General features: G+C 40.2%; 1 protein-coding gene across 3 annotated transcripts in view; it reads left to right on the plus strand.

Annotated features, from left to right (window-relative positions):
• Positions 1-257: 257 nt before the first annotated feature.
• The window catches only part of dph6 (diphthamine biosynthesis 6), a 35794-nt gene continuing 19341 nt past the window's right edge, over positions 258-16710 (plus strand). For 2 of the 3 annotated variants that reach the window (XR_013786817.1, XM_079459145.1), the window contains exons 1-12: positions 258-351; positions 443-534; positions 638-831; positions 6446-6519; positions 7116-7234; positions 11789-11850; positions 12091-12185; positions 12257-12350; positions 12972-13122; positions 13538-13657; positions 14640-14769; positions 14847-15024. Coding sequence is in view for 2 of the 3 variants with exons in the window: in XM_079459145.1 (XP_079315271.1) it covers positions 329-351; positions 443-534; positions 638-831; positions 6446-6519; positions 7116-7234; positions 11789-11850; positions 12091-12185; positions 12257-12350; positions 12972-13122; positions 13538-13657; positions 14640-14769; positions 14847-15024 (1332 nt within the window). In the remaining variant the exon portion in view is untranslated. The remainder of the gene's footprint in view (positions 352-442; positions 535-637; positions 832-6445; positions 6520-7115; positions 7235-11788; positions 11851-12090; positions 12186-12256; positions 12351-12971; positions 13123-13537; positions 13658-14639; positions 14770-14846; positions 15025-16710) is intronic. The other variant, XM_079459146.1, reaches the window with a different exon arrangement.

Raw genomic sequence — 16710 nt, forward strand, 5'->3', positions numbered from 1 at the left:
TTATATTATATATGTTAAATCACTCCCGCTTCAACATTTCTGGAACAGAGAATTAAATGTTTTAATGCTAACAGACACTTGTAATGATTTGTAGCATGAACGTACAATTGTATTTAATACTTTTAATGTTCCTAAATCCAAACGTTATGTGGTGGGAAATATCCCACTTCCGAGGTGTCTTGATCCCTCACAGCGTTACTCGGAGACATTTTCAGTCAGGCAGATATTACAACAGCCTCCTCCTGCATCAGGGGTCCTTCAGTCTCCCGGAAGTAGCGGCAATGTTTACAAACCCGCGAAACACGTGAGATTGACAGCGCTGTGCAACATGAGGGTTGTCGCTTTGATAAGGTAACACGACGCTGTGTTGACATCGACAATCAACGCGTCATTCTTATGAACACGTGATGAATGAACCCGTGTGTGTGTGTGTGTGTTTCAGTGGCGGTAAAGACAGCTGTTATAACATGATGCAGTGTGTGTCAGCTGGACACACTATAGTGGCTCTCGCCAACCTCATGCCTCACAAACACGGTAAGAGCACGTGTGTGTTCTGCATGACACACGAACATGATCAGTATTGTTGAATGAGCATGACACGTGTGTCTCTGAATAAAGAGCGTAAGCTGTGTGTCAGTGGTTTCAGATGAACTGGACAGTTATATGTATCAGACGGTTGGACATCAGGGGGTGGATCTCTACGCCGAAGCCCTTGATCTGCCCCTGTACAGGCGCACTATTGAGGGCTCCAGTCTGCACACGGGAAGAGAATACAGTCAGAGAGATGGAGATGAGGTGGAGGACCTTTACCATCTCTTAAAGCTCGTCAAGGTAACAGTTCTGTTGAGGAAGGTCCTGATGGAGATATTTATTGTGTCATCACAAACCTCATGCTGTTCCCTTTCTAAAATCACTTCTGATTGGTCACCATCTGACAGAAACACAACATGTCATGTGGTCGGTCGTAAATACCCAATAGTTCTTGCGTGTGTCCTAGTGAAGCAGGCGTCTGGCAGTTATCTTTGTTGTGACACCTCACGCATCACTTCCTGTTGGAAGGTTTCTGTCTGCATCCCTCTTCTGTTTCATACGAGTAGTTGTGGGGTGAAGCGATTCGACAGGAAGTGATGTCACAGCTTGTTCTGTCTCATTTATTATTGGGATAAAACTTGTTTATCATGATGCGTCATCAAATGAACATTATAATAATTCAAGCATCACACACTGTACATTGAGGGACGTTTGATTTGTGCTGGATTGAGTTCAGTCAGTGAGATCAGATATTCAGACCGTCTTGTCTTTCCTTTTCTCCTTCACATCTGAGCGTTCTGTGTTTCACGTATGTATATGTACATATGAACATGTCTGAGGCTCGTTTGCTGTGTACTTTACCCATCTATCTCTACACATTCTCACAGGTCAGAGGTCATCACGTCTGTTTGTTGTTTACTCATGACGATGCGTTTGATTTTCTGTGTGTAACGGATCAGAAACTGAAAGGATCAAAGCATTAACAGTGAAGTCAAGAGAAAGGTGATGTTGAAATATGACCAGAAAGAATCATTGTTCATCAGACAAGTGAGACGTTTATAGTCTGAATCACGGCAGACGATTCGTTTATGATTGAGTCGTATATATGGGCAGAAGCGTGACATCACAGCTGCACCTCGCGCTCACTACTGCGCAGTCTCCGGCTTTAAATGACGTCAGCGGCCATATCTCAAACATTTTGACTTCATTTTCCTCTAATGGAAGGGAGTGGAGGCACGTCGTCCATCTTTTATACGCTCTGTGTTCTGAATATAAAGACAGAGGAGAATAATGTTTTCATAGACAGAATATTGTCATTTATTCATGTCACTCAGATCTGATATATAAGTATGATTTGATCTGATAGATGATTTGAATATGAGTGATAACGTAATGTCGTGAAATACTGTCTGTCATGTGATGTAAACATGTGCTCCTCACCCACAGTCTCAGACGTTTACAGACCAGGTAAAGACCAATCAGAGAATTGTTTCTAAACGCATCATAAATGTTGGAAATATATAACTGAAACACGTTACAAAGACACAGAAGCATTTAATACTAAATTTTGAAGTTAAATTGTTTTAACAGTTTTTAATTGACCAATTCTGTCTTCAGTATTTTCTGGGCGTCTGAGCATGCATGGCCCCGCCCCTAGTGGTAATTGACAGTTGAGAAATGGTGTCATGACAACAGCCGCTTTCCTGCGAGTGGGCGTGGTGGTGAATGCTGACACGCCCCCAAGCGTTTGAGATGACATTCTCTATGATTTTGACAATTTATTTGATGTTGTTTCCTCCATTCAAATGTGTCTGGTTGCTTAATAACACACTTTTCTGTTGTGTGACAAACTCATATATTTTAATGTCACTTTACTCGGACTGTAAGGTTCAGGCATCTCAATGCAGGATGGCTGACAGAAATCACATTTAATTCACACATGACAAAACTTTCTGACTTAAAACTGATTTAAAATAAGTGGTGACATCAGAAGGTCTAAAGGCTGTTGCACATTGAGTCCGAAATTTCCACACGTTAAAAAATAAATACAACCTCATGTTGTGTCAATCACATTTACACACTGCCTATGATAAATTCAGAATCTGTTGGTTTTGCTGCGTTCTTCACATCCGTAGCGAGCTTTTTCAGAGGCATTTTGATCATTCAGAGACACCGTACATACAAGCGCCAAATGCACTTCGGAAGATTTCTGACTGTATGTGCAAAGACCTTTAGAGTCTAAACTAGAGTCACGTCAGGCTTATTTCAGTACATTTGCAAAAACAAATAACTTGAATAAATGTTTTATGTGCATTCCAAGTAATATCAATCAAACTGCCGTCGGGTTTATAATATGATAAAGTCAGCATTTCTTTCCTCTCTGGAGCTTAATGTCTGATCATTCAAACATCATGACTGTGTTGTTTTTAAATATAAACCTATAATTCATAATAAAGAGAACTGTTGTCTCTAACTTGAATAAAGAATAATTCTAATGTTTCCAGCTATTTCCAAATGCATAATGTTGTAAATTAGAGAAAAACTAAAATATTCAATGAAAACAATACATATACAGATACAGGTTGTTTTCCATTTAAAAATAAAGTAGCTTTAAAAATGTACTTTACAAATGTCTAATTATGTATAGAGACTAAAACGCGCTTAGAAACCGATCAGACCTTGTTTTTAAAGCGTAAAATATGTATTTAAAAAAAATCATGTTCGACAAGATTTCAGGAGAAACGCCCAATCTGTGTTTTTTATATTGGTGGAGGGCAGATGGAAATCCTGTGGACACACACACACACTCGCACACATACTCGCACGCACACAAGCACACTCGCACATACACGCGCACACACACACACACACGTACACACACTCGCACACAAGCACACTCGCACGCACACAAGCACACTCGCACATACACTCGCACTCGTGCACACGCACACACACACAGAAGCTTTTTCGAGTCTGTGTCAATAGAGATGAACATTTTCAGCATTACTGATTTCATTCTGAAACACGTTTCTGTAACACTACTGAAACATTATCAGCTTAGACTTCAGAAACATACTGTACTGACAAAGAAAGGTTGATTTTAGCGAACTGAATTAATATGAAGCTAATTTTGTCCAGATGACTGCAGGGGATGGTTGAGGGTTATTTTCATCTCTCTTCTGAGCTTCTGGGTTTGGGTTTGACTGTTGGCTGGGAGGAACGCTACGATAATGAGCTGTTAAATTCCTCTTACACGAAGAGCGTCAGGAATGTGTTGTGTTTGGAAAGTGTGATATTTGAAAAGATTTCTCCAGCACTTAATTAAATGTTATCTTCTGAGCAAATGACACATGCAGGAATAATGAGTTTTTAAGGTGTGCGTGACGGTGCAATAGTGCCACCTGCAGCCGCCGCCACTGAAATAAAGCATCCGTCACATACAATACAGACCTACAGATGATATACATGTCTATACAACACTCACCTCTTTACATGTATACATCATTTTACATGTAAATATGTAAGGACTGTACTTCCAGAATAAACACGTACCATTTTAAGAACTGAAAGCCAAAGCATTCAAGACGTGTTCATAAAATAAATGACAATGGATGTTATGCCTGAATTAAAAACATGACAGTATTGGATCAGTTTACTCTTTCTTATACAGTTATAGATAATAATACTTCATATGTTCCTATTGTATTTAGTAAAACACAGAAGCAAGATGAATGTCACAAAATAATGATTTTAATCTCAAGATTTTTTTAACCGTTGAAGAATAAACTGAAGGAGGGCTTGTAACCTCTCTCGTTCTCTCAATCTCCTCTGAAACTTCTCACAGTATTTTCACAGATTTAAATAATACGTTCATCTAAAAGTTCTCTTATTTCAAATGTTGAACGTCTGCGCCATTATTATATTTGAATGAGTTATAAAGTCCATGTTGAATTATGAAGTGAATTATAATGACCATATAATCACGTATCATCAGATTAAAAGAGAGATCGAGGCACGATTAAATCGTATCAGTTCATCATTTACTGACACTTGACTTCACATCCCTTTTTCTTCAGAACACAGATGTACATCATTTATTTAAATAACTAGTATTTTTACACACTATAAAAAGCCCAGTTCATGTTAATAAGGCCTAATGTTTGGTGGTCTCGCGTTGTTTATGGTGCTGAGGTGAGGAAATATGCTGTGTTGAAGGATGCTAACATTGTGAAATGAAAAATAAAAAAATCACTTTCTAAATAATGCTTATTTTGACATTTGTAACATTAAAACTCAAACATATTTTTAGACTGATTTTTGCAATTGATTTTTTAAAATATCAACATAATATGAGTTTATTATCTTGAGTTGTTGTGGTTTTATCCGTCTCTGGATCTCTGAAGAAAACTAGAGATTACAGGATGAAGATGACAGATATTGAGTGTTTTCAACATCGCTGTTAGATTGAAGTTCAGCAGAAAGACATATCAGCTTCTTCATTCTGATGTCATGTGTACACGGTTGAGTGCAGGATTTCTCTATATTGATGAATACATTTAATGTTATGATGAACTAATGTTATTGAAATTAAAATATAAATTTAAGTTGAATTGTTGTAAGTCACAAGTTTCTTTAGGTTAAAGCGTCACATCTGAAATTGACCTGAAGTTGCAGCAGAAATGATATTTGAAAGTGTTTGCACTTGTTCATCTCAAGATGGTTGAAGTGTTTCTTCTGTTATCGACATCAGCAGGGGAGCAGGGGTCCGTCAGGCCCTTACAAACACGTGTTTGTTTTCTGTTCCGCTCGGGCTTAAGGGGCGTCCGGGTGGAGTTGTCCCGGCGCGAGGGCCCAGGAACGGAGCCGCGACGATCGATCGCTCCAGCACACTGAGGTGTCAGGAGTGAAGCGCAGCGCGTGGAGAACAAAATCAAACCCGTCTCTGATTACTTCCACATAAAAAGAAACAGAAACCTTTAAACCTGCTTAATACATAAATGATGACCTCTCGGGTCAATCCCAGGGTGCCCGCGATCAATACAGCGGCTAATAGAGGAGCGCTGGAGAGAGAGGGGGAGAGGAAAAGCTTTCTATTGTGTCCTCATTAAATAACACCAGACACATTTATTTCATTACTGTCCACGTGGCATTTACCTGACGTGACTTGTTCTCCTGTGACTCTTTACCCCAAAATAATCATCCTGCTGTTATTTCATGGTACACACACGGTGTCTGATCGACAGTCTGTTCACACTCTTAACAATACAGTTCACTCAATAATATGAATCCGGTTTTGCGGTGTCATGTGAAGGTTTATAGACCAGATTCTGATAACGGCAGATGTTTGTAACGGGGGGGGACACTAAACCCCAGATAAAGACTCTGGCCTAAAGCTCTTGTAATTTGTTTGTATTTTTCTGCCTAATGTAGTTTGCTCAGTGGTGTTTAGTGATGATGGAAAGCGATAGGTCTTATCTGGCTTTGCCAAGGGCACGAGCACGCTTCCAATAGTGACGTTCACTTTCTTTAACGTCTGACGGCCTGCGGTTATTTGCATTGAATCACGTTCAGCGCTTTTAAGGGCAACGTTGAGCCGCAGGGAGAGATACACGACGGATAGTTATAGATCCAGCTCGGACATCTCTCCGGGTTAATGCAAACACAACTGAATCCAATAGAGGACACATTACTGCAGATAATATGAGCTACAAGACTTCTGGTTGCCTGAGATGTGTAAGAAAAATGACATTTCAACTAAATTGATAGTTGGATGGAAAACTGTCTTTGCATTACAGGATTCTTCTGTAAGTGTGATGCGTTTAATTAGAAATATGAGATATTTCATATACTCCATTGGTTTACAGTGTTTTGAGTTCACGCAGGGTTTCATGTCTTCTTTTCTCTTGTTTATAAGGAAAAGGAGAATATCGAAGCGGTGTCTGTGGGGGCGATCCTGTCCGATTATCAGAGAGTACGTGTGGAGAATGTGTAAGTGCTTCATGTGTTATCAGTATAATATCATCAGTAATAAACACATTCTCATTCTGTGTCTGATGCTTTTAGAGATGCAAGGAAAAGTGTGTGGAGTCTTTCTAGATTTTTATAGACAAACACAATCTGATGAAACTAAAAGCACATTGAGTTGTTTACATTGCATTCTGGGAAATATTCCTCGTGTAAATCTGCTTTGCAAAGCGCTTTATAAATACACAATTAATATACAAATGAATTGAATCCAAATTCAGTTTTAATTCTTTAGAGCTTCACTCAGTTTTGTCTTGTTGTAAAGCATCACATAAATGCTTGAGGAAAAACTGTACATATAGAAATAAGAACATAATTGTGTGATGTATAAAATAAAAAGAACAGAATTGAGTTTTTTCATTTCTGAGGAGTAACATTGGAAAACAAATCTTCAAACATTTTGAAATGATCATTTTCCTCAAGGTTGATCCAAGTTTGTGATTCAGGAAGGTTCTTTTGATGCTCATAACTCTTCAGACACCCGCGTGTACCGCTGTCACTCAACTACATGTGTCCGGAGCTGCGGCGGTGACATCACGGGTGTGTCTCTCTCTCTGCAGGTGTGCACGACTGCAGCTGCGACCGCTGGCGTATCTGTGGCGCAGAGATCAGGCTGAACTCCTCCGAGAGATGATATCCAGCGGACTCGACGCCATCCTCATCAAAGTGGCAGCGTTCGGTGGGTGAACTTTCACCTCACAGAAATATAAATCATTTAACATTTATTGACTAAACATAAACATATGAAGATATTACAAACTCTGCAGATGAGACAGTGAGATCTGCCCTCTTATCAACAATAATATGAATCTTATCCGTGTAAACTACAAAACACCACCATCACATCTCCATCTACTGGCCTGGCATGAATATTTCACAGATCCATGTTAATCTATGTGTGTGTGTGTGTGTGTGTCTGTAGGAATGTTAAATATCGCTGTTCTCTGAACTGGCCCGAAGCGTCTCACAGTACAAATCATGTTTTAAAAGCACATTCCGCACATTTGTGTGATTACTGTGGCCCGGAGCTGTGTGTTCTTCCGCTCATCTACAGGTAATACAGGAAGATTTGATCAGTACGGCCTCAGGCGACTGTGATTACAGAAATGAGAGGATGGGCCGCTGGTGTTTATGGGTTTATGGGTCAGGACCACCGGCTGTGTGTATTGACTGACTAAATGAGTGTGTATTGAGCCATTCTCACATAAACACTCATGAAAAACACATCACAGTCATCTTCACATTTTCTGCAGTATACACACACCGGAAGGGTTTTTAATCAGATATTTAGACCCAAAACAATTATATATGAGCACAAAATAAATCAACCGTAGAAACTGTGTAAATAGAAATGAAGTCCCTTTACCCCACACTGTCAGTCACTGTGTCTGCGTGTGCGTGGCGTATCTGCAGTGGAGGATTGTGGGTCATGAGAACAGATCTGCAGCACACGGATCATTTCAGGGGTCGCAGATTTATCATTAAATACACATAAAAGATCTTACTATAGTCATCGCTTTTGCAATTGGGTTATTAATAAACCGTACCAGGTTTACAGCGAAAATTTAGAAATATAATATATGACTTGATATTTTCAATCTTTATATTTATCATATAAAATATCATCTACCCATATGATGATTAAATAAATGAGACACCTTATCAACATAATAATAATAGTGTTATATTGTATTATTAATTATAAACGACCTAAACATCACTGGAAAAACTGAAATGAGTATAAAGAACTAAATAGAATAAACTAAAACTGAATCAACATTGTATAGAAACATAACCAAATAGACAAATAAATTATAAAATGACAAAATCATATCCCAAAAAGGCTAATACTTTAACTAAAATAAACGTAAAAACTATTTATTTTTAAATATTAACAAAACTAAAATCAAAACTGTAATAACTCTGCAATACACTTGTCTTTGGAAATGTTAATGTCATTTGACTATTTATAAATAAGCTTTCTCTGTCTTTTGAATGTGATTTACGTTTATTACTTCTTATTATTTGGTTTAAAGTTTTCAATGTTCAGGTTATTAGACTGTCACTTAAGTATTTAGGATAAACATCAGCGGAGAGTGAAATTGGCGTTTTATTCTCTTTATTGGATAAGAAGATAAGATCTTTGACGTGTCTGCTGAATTGTATTCACCGGTCGGCTATTATTCCTCACACAGCTGTTGAGTTTCAGATAAGTGGCGGAACAAATGTTCCGATCTCTCTTAATCTCATCTGGCGCGCTGGTTCTCGTACCTTCGGTTTACTGCCGGAACCTCTCGCTGGCTCAGAGATCAGGTTGATATCACAGCGCTATTGTTTCTGCTCAGCTCTTGGAGAGCATCGTTCAAAGGATGAACACGCTCGCCTTTAGCATAAGATGCTTTTTTCATCTATTTAAAAGCTGAAATGTTTCCCAACATGAATGCAATTTTCCCAGCGTTCTCGGCTGAAGGCTGAGATTAAAGTCGAGCTGTCAGTCTGCGCTCCTCAGATCCATAAAAACCTTCACAGGTCTCTCGTCGCTATCTGCAGTATGCGCTCTTGGCTTCAGAAGCAGATTTACTTCAAATTAAACATGTAGGCCCAACACGAGCGCTTGTTGTTTATAGGGTGTGTGTAATGATGCTCTTCTGTCGCTCTCTGTGCATTTTCTATGAAATCTCTGGCACTGAAATCAAAACTGATGTGCTGCTATGTTTTCTCTTTTATTATTTATGCCTGTAATTTATGTAATTAATTTCTAACGAAGTGTTCATTTCACCTGCCTGCAGTCAAACGCTCGGCAAGCTCTTTGAGTTTCTAGTTGTCTTAATTCACATGTTCCATCCAACTGAATTTCATTCAACAGAGTAAAGGTCTCTTGTGAATCGAATGGAACATCATGGTAGAGATACACTATATAGAATTACTCCAAAATCACACCCATCCTTTGCCAAAAGATTTCTAACCAAATTGTCGCTGTTTCAGTAAATATTGGATAATGTGCTAAATAGTTAACATTGTTTATTAAAACATTGAGGCGGGGACAGAGATATTTGCTAATCACAGGTTGGAGACGAGGCAAAATAAACCTCTGCTGGATAGATCTTTAACAGAAGGACCACGTGTCTCTGTTTCTGGGTTTCATATGTAGAGAAACTCTATTACAGGCTCTTTTGACCTAAAATGCTCTAATTTGAAGCTCATGAAATGTAACGCGAAACTTGAAAATCCATTTTCTCACAGTTCACTGGCTCGAAAGTTCATTGGATTAAATCTGTGTTTTATAGGATAATAATGAGTTAAAGACTTTTTGCAGGTTTATGGTTCCTTTGGGCTTGAGAAGCACTCTGCTTGTGTAAAGGGCAGCGAGAACAGACGCTCAGCAGATGAATGGCGCTTGGACTGGCCTTATTGCTGTTTAATGTGCCGTAAGGGGCTGAGGTCATTATCTTCAGGTCAGGTTGTAAAATAGGTTCAGAGAAATGAACGTCGTGCAAATCATGTAAATGAGAGGCGAGGACGGACCTGTCGACCATCGTCAAAAGACTCTTCGGGTCAGAATGGGACACAGAGTCTAGGTGTGCTGCGTGCGCTGCTTCAGAAGTTCAGCATTTTCTGAGCTGTCACGTTCTGCGGTCTTTGAAACGAAAATTTCATCATAGATGCTTTGTCTTAATCCACCCCCTAATTTCAGTAAGTACTCTGCTCAAAGAGTCGATCATTTCTGGAGCTGCTCTACTGCCAGAAACAATCCAGTGCTTCCATTTGTCCTTTGCCTAGAAATTCACAGAATTCACCATATTTCATTATAAGCATAAGGGTATTGCTTGTGACATGTTGTGCAGCAGTGCAGTTGATGAGATACACGTTAATGCGTTACCTCAGATTACCGGGTCATCTGTATCTCAGTATCAAGTGGATCAAGGCCCTTCACCTCACAGGAAACCTGAAAGTTTGTCCCTCGTACGCTTGCATATCAATGAGTGCTCAAGTCTTTCAAATAAACACTGTTTTATAAAACAGCCGTCCTCTTAGCAGTTTAAAGTCAGCCATTATAATTTGTTAAAACAGCATGACTTATTAAAAGGATATTTAAATGTGATTGAATTTTAATGACGTTCTCTCTGTTACCTTTGTGTGGGGTTAACATGAGAGAAGGAGATTAGATATTCTCACACTAATTATGAGCGGCGCTCCCCAGGGGCGAGTACTAGGCCCGCTCTTGCTCTCCACTGCCAGGCTACATTGATCCCCTGCAGATCTCACCGTTCTGGCGCGCTTCTCTGAAAACACGCGGTGTAGAGTTCAGCATTCCCTCAGGGCTTGTGGTTAGGACCCTGACCTCTGAGGTTAGGCTGGAAAAAACATGCCTTTCACCACACAATGCTTGACTGTTAAAGTAGACAGCAGTCAGGACAGAAATATGGCTTTGGGTTATGCTGCTTGTAGTGGTTTGACGTGAAGTGAGTGATGAGTGTTGCTTAACGTCCTTACAGATCTGGAATGTGCAGACAAGATTTTGTCAAATGTTGTTTTAGGAAGGGTGGGGAATATACAGCACTTTTAAAACTCAACAATAAAGGTACAAATGCCAATTATTTTTTTATGTAAATATAAAATCTAAATGTAATTAATGCCAGGAAATCACCTCACTTTTGGAAAGTAAGTTATCTCATTGTATGTAACACGTTTTGTAAGATGGAAATGAATTGGAAAAATGTTTATCATGTAATGTGCAACCCTGTTGCTTCTTCTGCCTTGATTCTTTTCAAAATAATTATTGTAGATTTTTACGCATATATTAAATATTTTTATTATGCTTATTATAAATGTAAATTTTCTTTCAAGTCATACATTTTGGTAGCTTGGTTTCAGTTATTGCAAACTTCATTTATAAACTAAATACACAGTTTGTTGTTTATGAAGTGGGTATGTTTTATGGCACATGAAGAGAGAGAGAGTTTTGGTTTGTTTATTTCTGTCTCATTGTTTGATTGGATGTCCTGTAGTAGCGGCTCCTCTGAGTTCTCCCAGCATTCAAATCATAACGTTTTGTTTATGGAAGAGGAAAACAAAGGCCTGTTTATATCAAGAGACGGATCACATCCAGGTGTCAGTGCGTGATGGTCACATGACCCTCATTCATTCATCACCACCATTGTGCATTTCCAACGGAACGTCAAGAGTCATTTCAGAGCAGTTTGATCAGAACGTCTTGTGTTGTGTCTGTCAGGACTGGATCCAGAGCAACATTTGGGAAAGTCACTGGGTCAGATGGAGTCCTGTCTGCAAGAGGTCAGTCAGTCTGTACTGTACAGTAAAATCACATGTAGTGTACTAAACTGAAGTAAGTAACAGTGCACTATAGTAATGATCACACCTGTTAATGTGTACAACAATATTCTGTTACAGTGTGAACGTATTAACATATTAAAGTGAACATTAAATCAAAGTTATCCTTCCTCTCATGTAGATGTCTTGATGTTGTCAGTTCAGTGGTGATGTGACAGGGATTATAGTGTTTGTGTCTGTCAGCTTTCACAGAAGTATGGAGTTCATATCTGTGGTGAAGGCGGCGAGTACGAGAGCTTCACCACGGACTGTCCTCTCTTCAAGAAGAAGATCGTCATGTGAGTATCTGACACACACGCGTGTTTGAAGGTTGGTCGTGATCCCTCTCCTGATGATGTCACCGTTACAGCGACTCCATGGAAACCGTCATCCACTCGGCTGATGCGTTTGCTCCGGTGGGTTACCTGCGCTTCACACAGATGCACACTGAGGTCAAACGTCAGGTGAGATCAGCTCTCCTCAGCCAATCACGGTACTGCTGCTGTGACAGGTGTTTGCAATTCCTCCTTCAGCGAGACAAAAGTCTCACGGACCCTGATCCCATGAATTTACTGGATAATGATGATTCTCTGAAGAAGAGTTTATTTACAGAAGAAGCGAGAGAGTGTCTGTGTGTGTGTGTCTGTGTGTGTGTGTGCGCCTGTGTGTGCGTGTGTGTGTGTGCGTCTGTGTGTGTTCGTCTGTGTTCGTCTGTGTATGTCTGTGTGCGTCTGTGTGTGTGTGTGTGTGTGTCTCTGTGTGTGTCTGTGTATGTATGTGAGTGTGTGTGTGCGTGTTGCGCTATAAAAACACATGGCCTGAGACGGAAAGTCCTTCAGTCATGAGAAGTCTCCGTCACACTGACTGATGTCATCTGACATGAGCTCCGGTGGGCAGAGGGATGGTGGGGGAGTCCGTCCTGAATTAACGCTCTTCCTCTGGAGTATAATGAATGTAATTATCATACGGCCAACAGCAGATGACAGATCTGTGAAGTGTTAATCCGAGCCGTGTTCCTCAGGTGTGAGGGGTTTATCGATGGATTGGGTGATGTCAGTGTTCTGTGTGTTTGTCGTGTGCCGCAGGACTCTGACGGCCGGCCGATGGCTCTCTGTAAATGTCCTTGCCAAAACACCATTGACGGACTGATGGAGGAGCTGAAATCTGCTGGAGAAGATCCAGACGTCCTAGAAGATTGTCCGTCTAACACAGAGAGCCGTTTCGAGGAGGAGACGGGTCAGAGTCTCACCTGAGATCATATTTTCCTTAAACATGTTTAATGACGCTTTTACACAAACAGCTCTCTTGCCCTTATCGCTTCAGTATATCAGATGTTATTGGCATCTCATACAAGAACTTCTTCGCAATCACGTCATGAATGTTGTGGGCTTCTGTGTTCATTTTATATGCAACCAATAACATTAATGATAATGATCACCAGATAGTCCATATATAAGCACAGGTGTGGTCTTGAAATAACATTTACAGTTGAGACTGAAACTCTAGAGAATATCATATGTATTTGAGATATTCAGTATTATGTTATACGGCTTCAGACACACGCATGAAGTCAAAAAGCACTCCATGATATTATTAAAACAATCATATGAATATCCTCATTTATTTTCTTATGAATTGTGTTGTGTTCCAGACGGTGGACAGTGTTCAGTGTCACAGAGGAGTGCAGCGGGTTATCAGTGGATAACAGGACTGACCGACCGACACGCAGACGTCCAGAATCAAACCCGACACGTTCTCACACTTCTGCAAGGTACGACTACACATCTCATATCAGCGTGTGTGTGAGCCGGGAGGGGAGAGCTAATGAAGAATCACAAACACCAAGCCGTTTCTTCAGGGTTCACTTCATCAAGCGCCTTTGTTCCAAACACGCTTTCATCTCTGTGATGGTAAAATGCGCTTTTAAGAGTTCGGACAGAGCGTGAGGCAAGCGCGTCTTATCCTGCGTTCAGGACTTCAGATTACAGCCGGAGAATAAAAAAACGCCACTTCAAGAAAAGACGGTCGAGCGCGCTGTGTGGCTGTTTTCAGGGCCCGCAGGACTTTTAAAGAGCGAAGAGAAAAACACATACTTGAGAGGGAAAGAGAGCGAATGCGGCTGGAGATGAAAAGCATATTTAATGTTTCTCGTCTTAGTTGACGAAACAGCCTGAGACAATATTAAACAAGTTAATATTTAATAACCGGCTCTTTGTGCGGGAGAACGCTGACACACGAGAGGCCGAAAGAAGAAACAAACTTGATGGCGTGTGAGATTCTGAAATCATTTCCACACTGTGTGTGTGTGTGTGTACACTTCAGACGTCTTTCATGAATGTTGAACTGTTGAAGGAAAGCAAATCTTTACCTTAGAGGCCGAGTGAAAGTTTCTCATTCTCCAGAGACATTTCTGTGCTCTGTTACTTTAATACAACACATCACGTAACTGAATATTATATTATATATGAACTAATGAAATATTGATTTGATTCATCACAGAAATAAAAATGTGTTCAGATAACAGTGTGATTTATAGAATTAAACCAATTTAAATCATTATTTGTACATACAGTATTGTTCTTGAGGCAGAACTGAAGGATCCAGACTGTAAATAAATGTACAAGGTTGTATAGAATCAGGTTTTATTATTATTTTCGAAGAGAAGAGATCCGCTGAGACCGAGTAAGCGTAACAGGGTTGACTCTGGTTTTATTTTGACACAGCGTCTGATGAATTGTTGTGTTGCGCTGCAGGTGAAGTGGAGGCGAGAGGTTTGCTGTTGGATGATGTTGTTCTGGTTCATTTGTACGTCAGCGATCTGAAGAACTTCAGTCTGATCAACTCTGTGTACTGCAGCTTCTTCAATCACAATCCACCGGCGAGGTCTGTACGTCTCTCACCTCATCCGTCACTTCAAATATAAAATCAGTGTTTGACTCCCGTCATGTGGTCTGATTCAGGGTCTGCGTTCAGATCCCTCTCCCCGTCCAGCAGTTTCTCAGGGTGGACGTTCTGCTTCACCACCGGACGGCGGTCTGTGAGGACGAGGAGATATTTCACCGGAGAGATGTTCTTCACGTTCAGGGTCTGTCTCACTGGGCTCCGGCAAACATCGGCCCCTACAGTCAGGCCGTGCGGGTACGACACCACACACACCATTCCTATCTGAAGAGGAGATGCTGTTTACTTTTGTGTCTTCAAAATTATCTTACTAATCATTACACCGAAAAACAAGGTTACCATACTTTTACTATAATGCAAGTATGGAACGCATGATTTACACGGAAACGTAAGAATGATTTGTTTTTCACACTGATCCGCTGGATGAAGTTCAGTTTCAGAGATTTTTCTCAACTCCTCCACGTTTGGCAGGTGTCATGAAATAGATTTTGGTCCATGAGATGGTCATGAGCACAGCATGTTAATATCCAGCATGATTTCACTTGATGTAAATGTGTGTTGAAACGCCTCGCAGTGTGTGTGTGTGTGATATAATTCCACATTTCAGTCACGTGCAGCGCGTCGCCTGAATCACATCATGCCTGACAGCCGCGCCGCCATCTTACATTTGCTCAACTGGAAAAGTGTAGACAGTTTCCCATACTGATATAATTACCCCCCCACTGTGCCCGCGTCACCCCCCGCCGCACGCCAGTAATGACAATCCACCGCTGATGATGTTTCCTGTTTATCTGTGTGTGTACCGTTCAGACATCTTCAACGGGAATAATCTGGGATTCTTTGCTCGGTCACATGGCATATTCATTTTTGCCAGAATCCCCTGATCCTCCGTCCCGTCCTGCTGAAGATCACTGCATGTAAAAGACCTCCATTATTAACACATCCCTGGTCAAAACAGCATTATTATCTCTATCAGATCAGACATTATTGGATTTTTTTTGCAATGCCGGGAAGCACAAAAGCCTCAAACTTGACACGTCCACCCTGTTACAAGAGTTATTCTGCATTATTTGAATTCTCTGTATAATAAATATAAGTTTATCAGTACCTACAGTATAAAGCAGCTCGTCCGGACCGTCAGTTAAATCTTCAACCCTGTTACTTTAACATTTGTTGCTTTACAATAATGCCAAAAATGCAGCAAATTTAAACAGACTTTCAATAGATTTCGTCCTGTATATTTCATAAATGTGCAGGGAATAGATTTGTCTGTCATCAGAAATGAGTGAAATCCCTAAATCCCTCGCCTCTGTTTAACTCTGTTATCATTATTCATGAAGTAAACGTCTCATTTTCTGCCGTCGCCAAGCTTCAGGACTTGCACACCTAGCTTTGTATAGTGTGTTTATTATATTTCATATATATATACAATTATTTGTAGTTGCTTTAAATAAGATAATTTTCTAAATGAATAAGTGTAACAAAGAAATGTTCTTTTACTGATCAAAAAGAACAACGTGCTTTATTCCTATCAAGTGTCTGGTATTTCTCTCACGGAGTTATAATGAGGACAGTCTTTGTGTTCTACATGTAGTTTGGTAATGTGAAGGATTCTTATCGGCTTTGATTTGGGGAAATTGGTTAACCTTTGTGTTTGTGTTTCTGTAGCTTCAGGCTGTGAACACATTCCAGCATCATTTAGATGAAATTAAGCATCAGACGCGATGTGTCTCTTTCAGTCTTTATTAAGTTGGGCGCGGAGGTCACGTTTAGCATAATAGTGCAGATATCTGTAATGAGCCTGTAATCGGCCTTAAGATATATTCCACTATACGTCTGCTTCATTTCTTCCTCTGAGGAACATTCATGCAAATGGCATCATCAGGACTTTATTTCAACGCTAAATATTGAGGTGCGGACATT

Source organism: Barbatula barbatula, assembly GCF_947034865.1.
Source record: "Barbatula barbatula genome assembly, chromosome: 6".
NCBI classification, from domain to species: domain Eukaryota; kingdom Metazoa; phylum Chordata; class Actinopteri; order Cypriniformes; family Nemacheilidae; genus Barbatula; species Barbatula barbatula.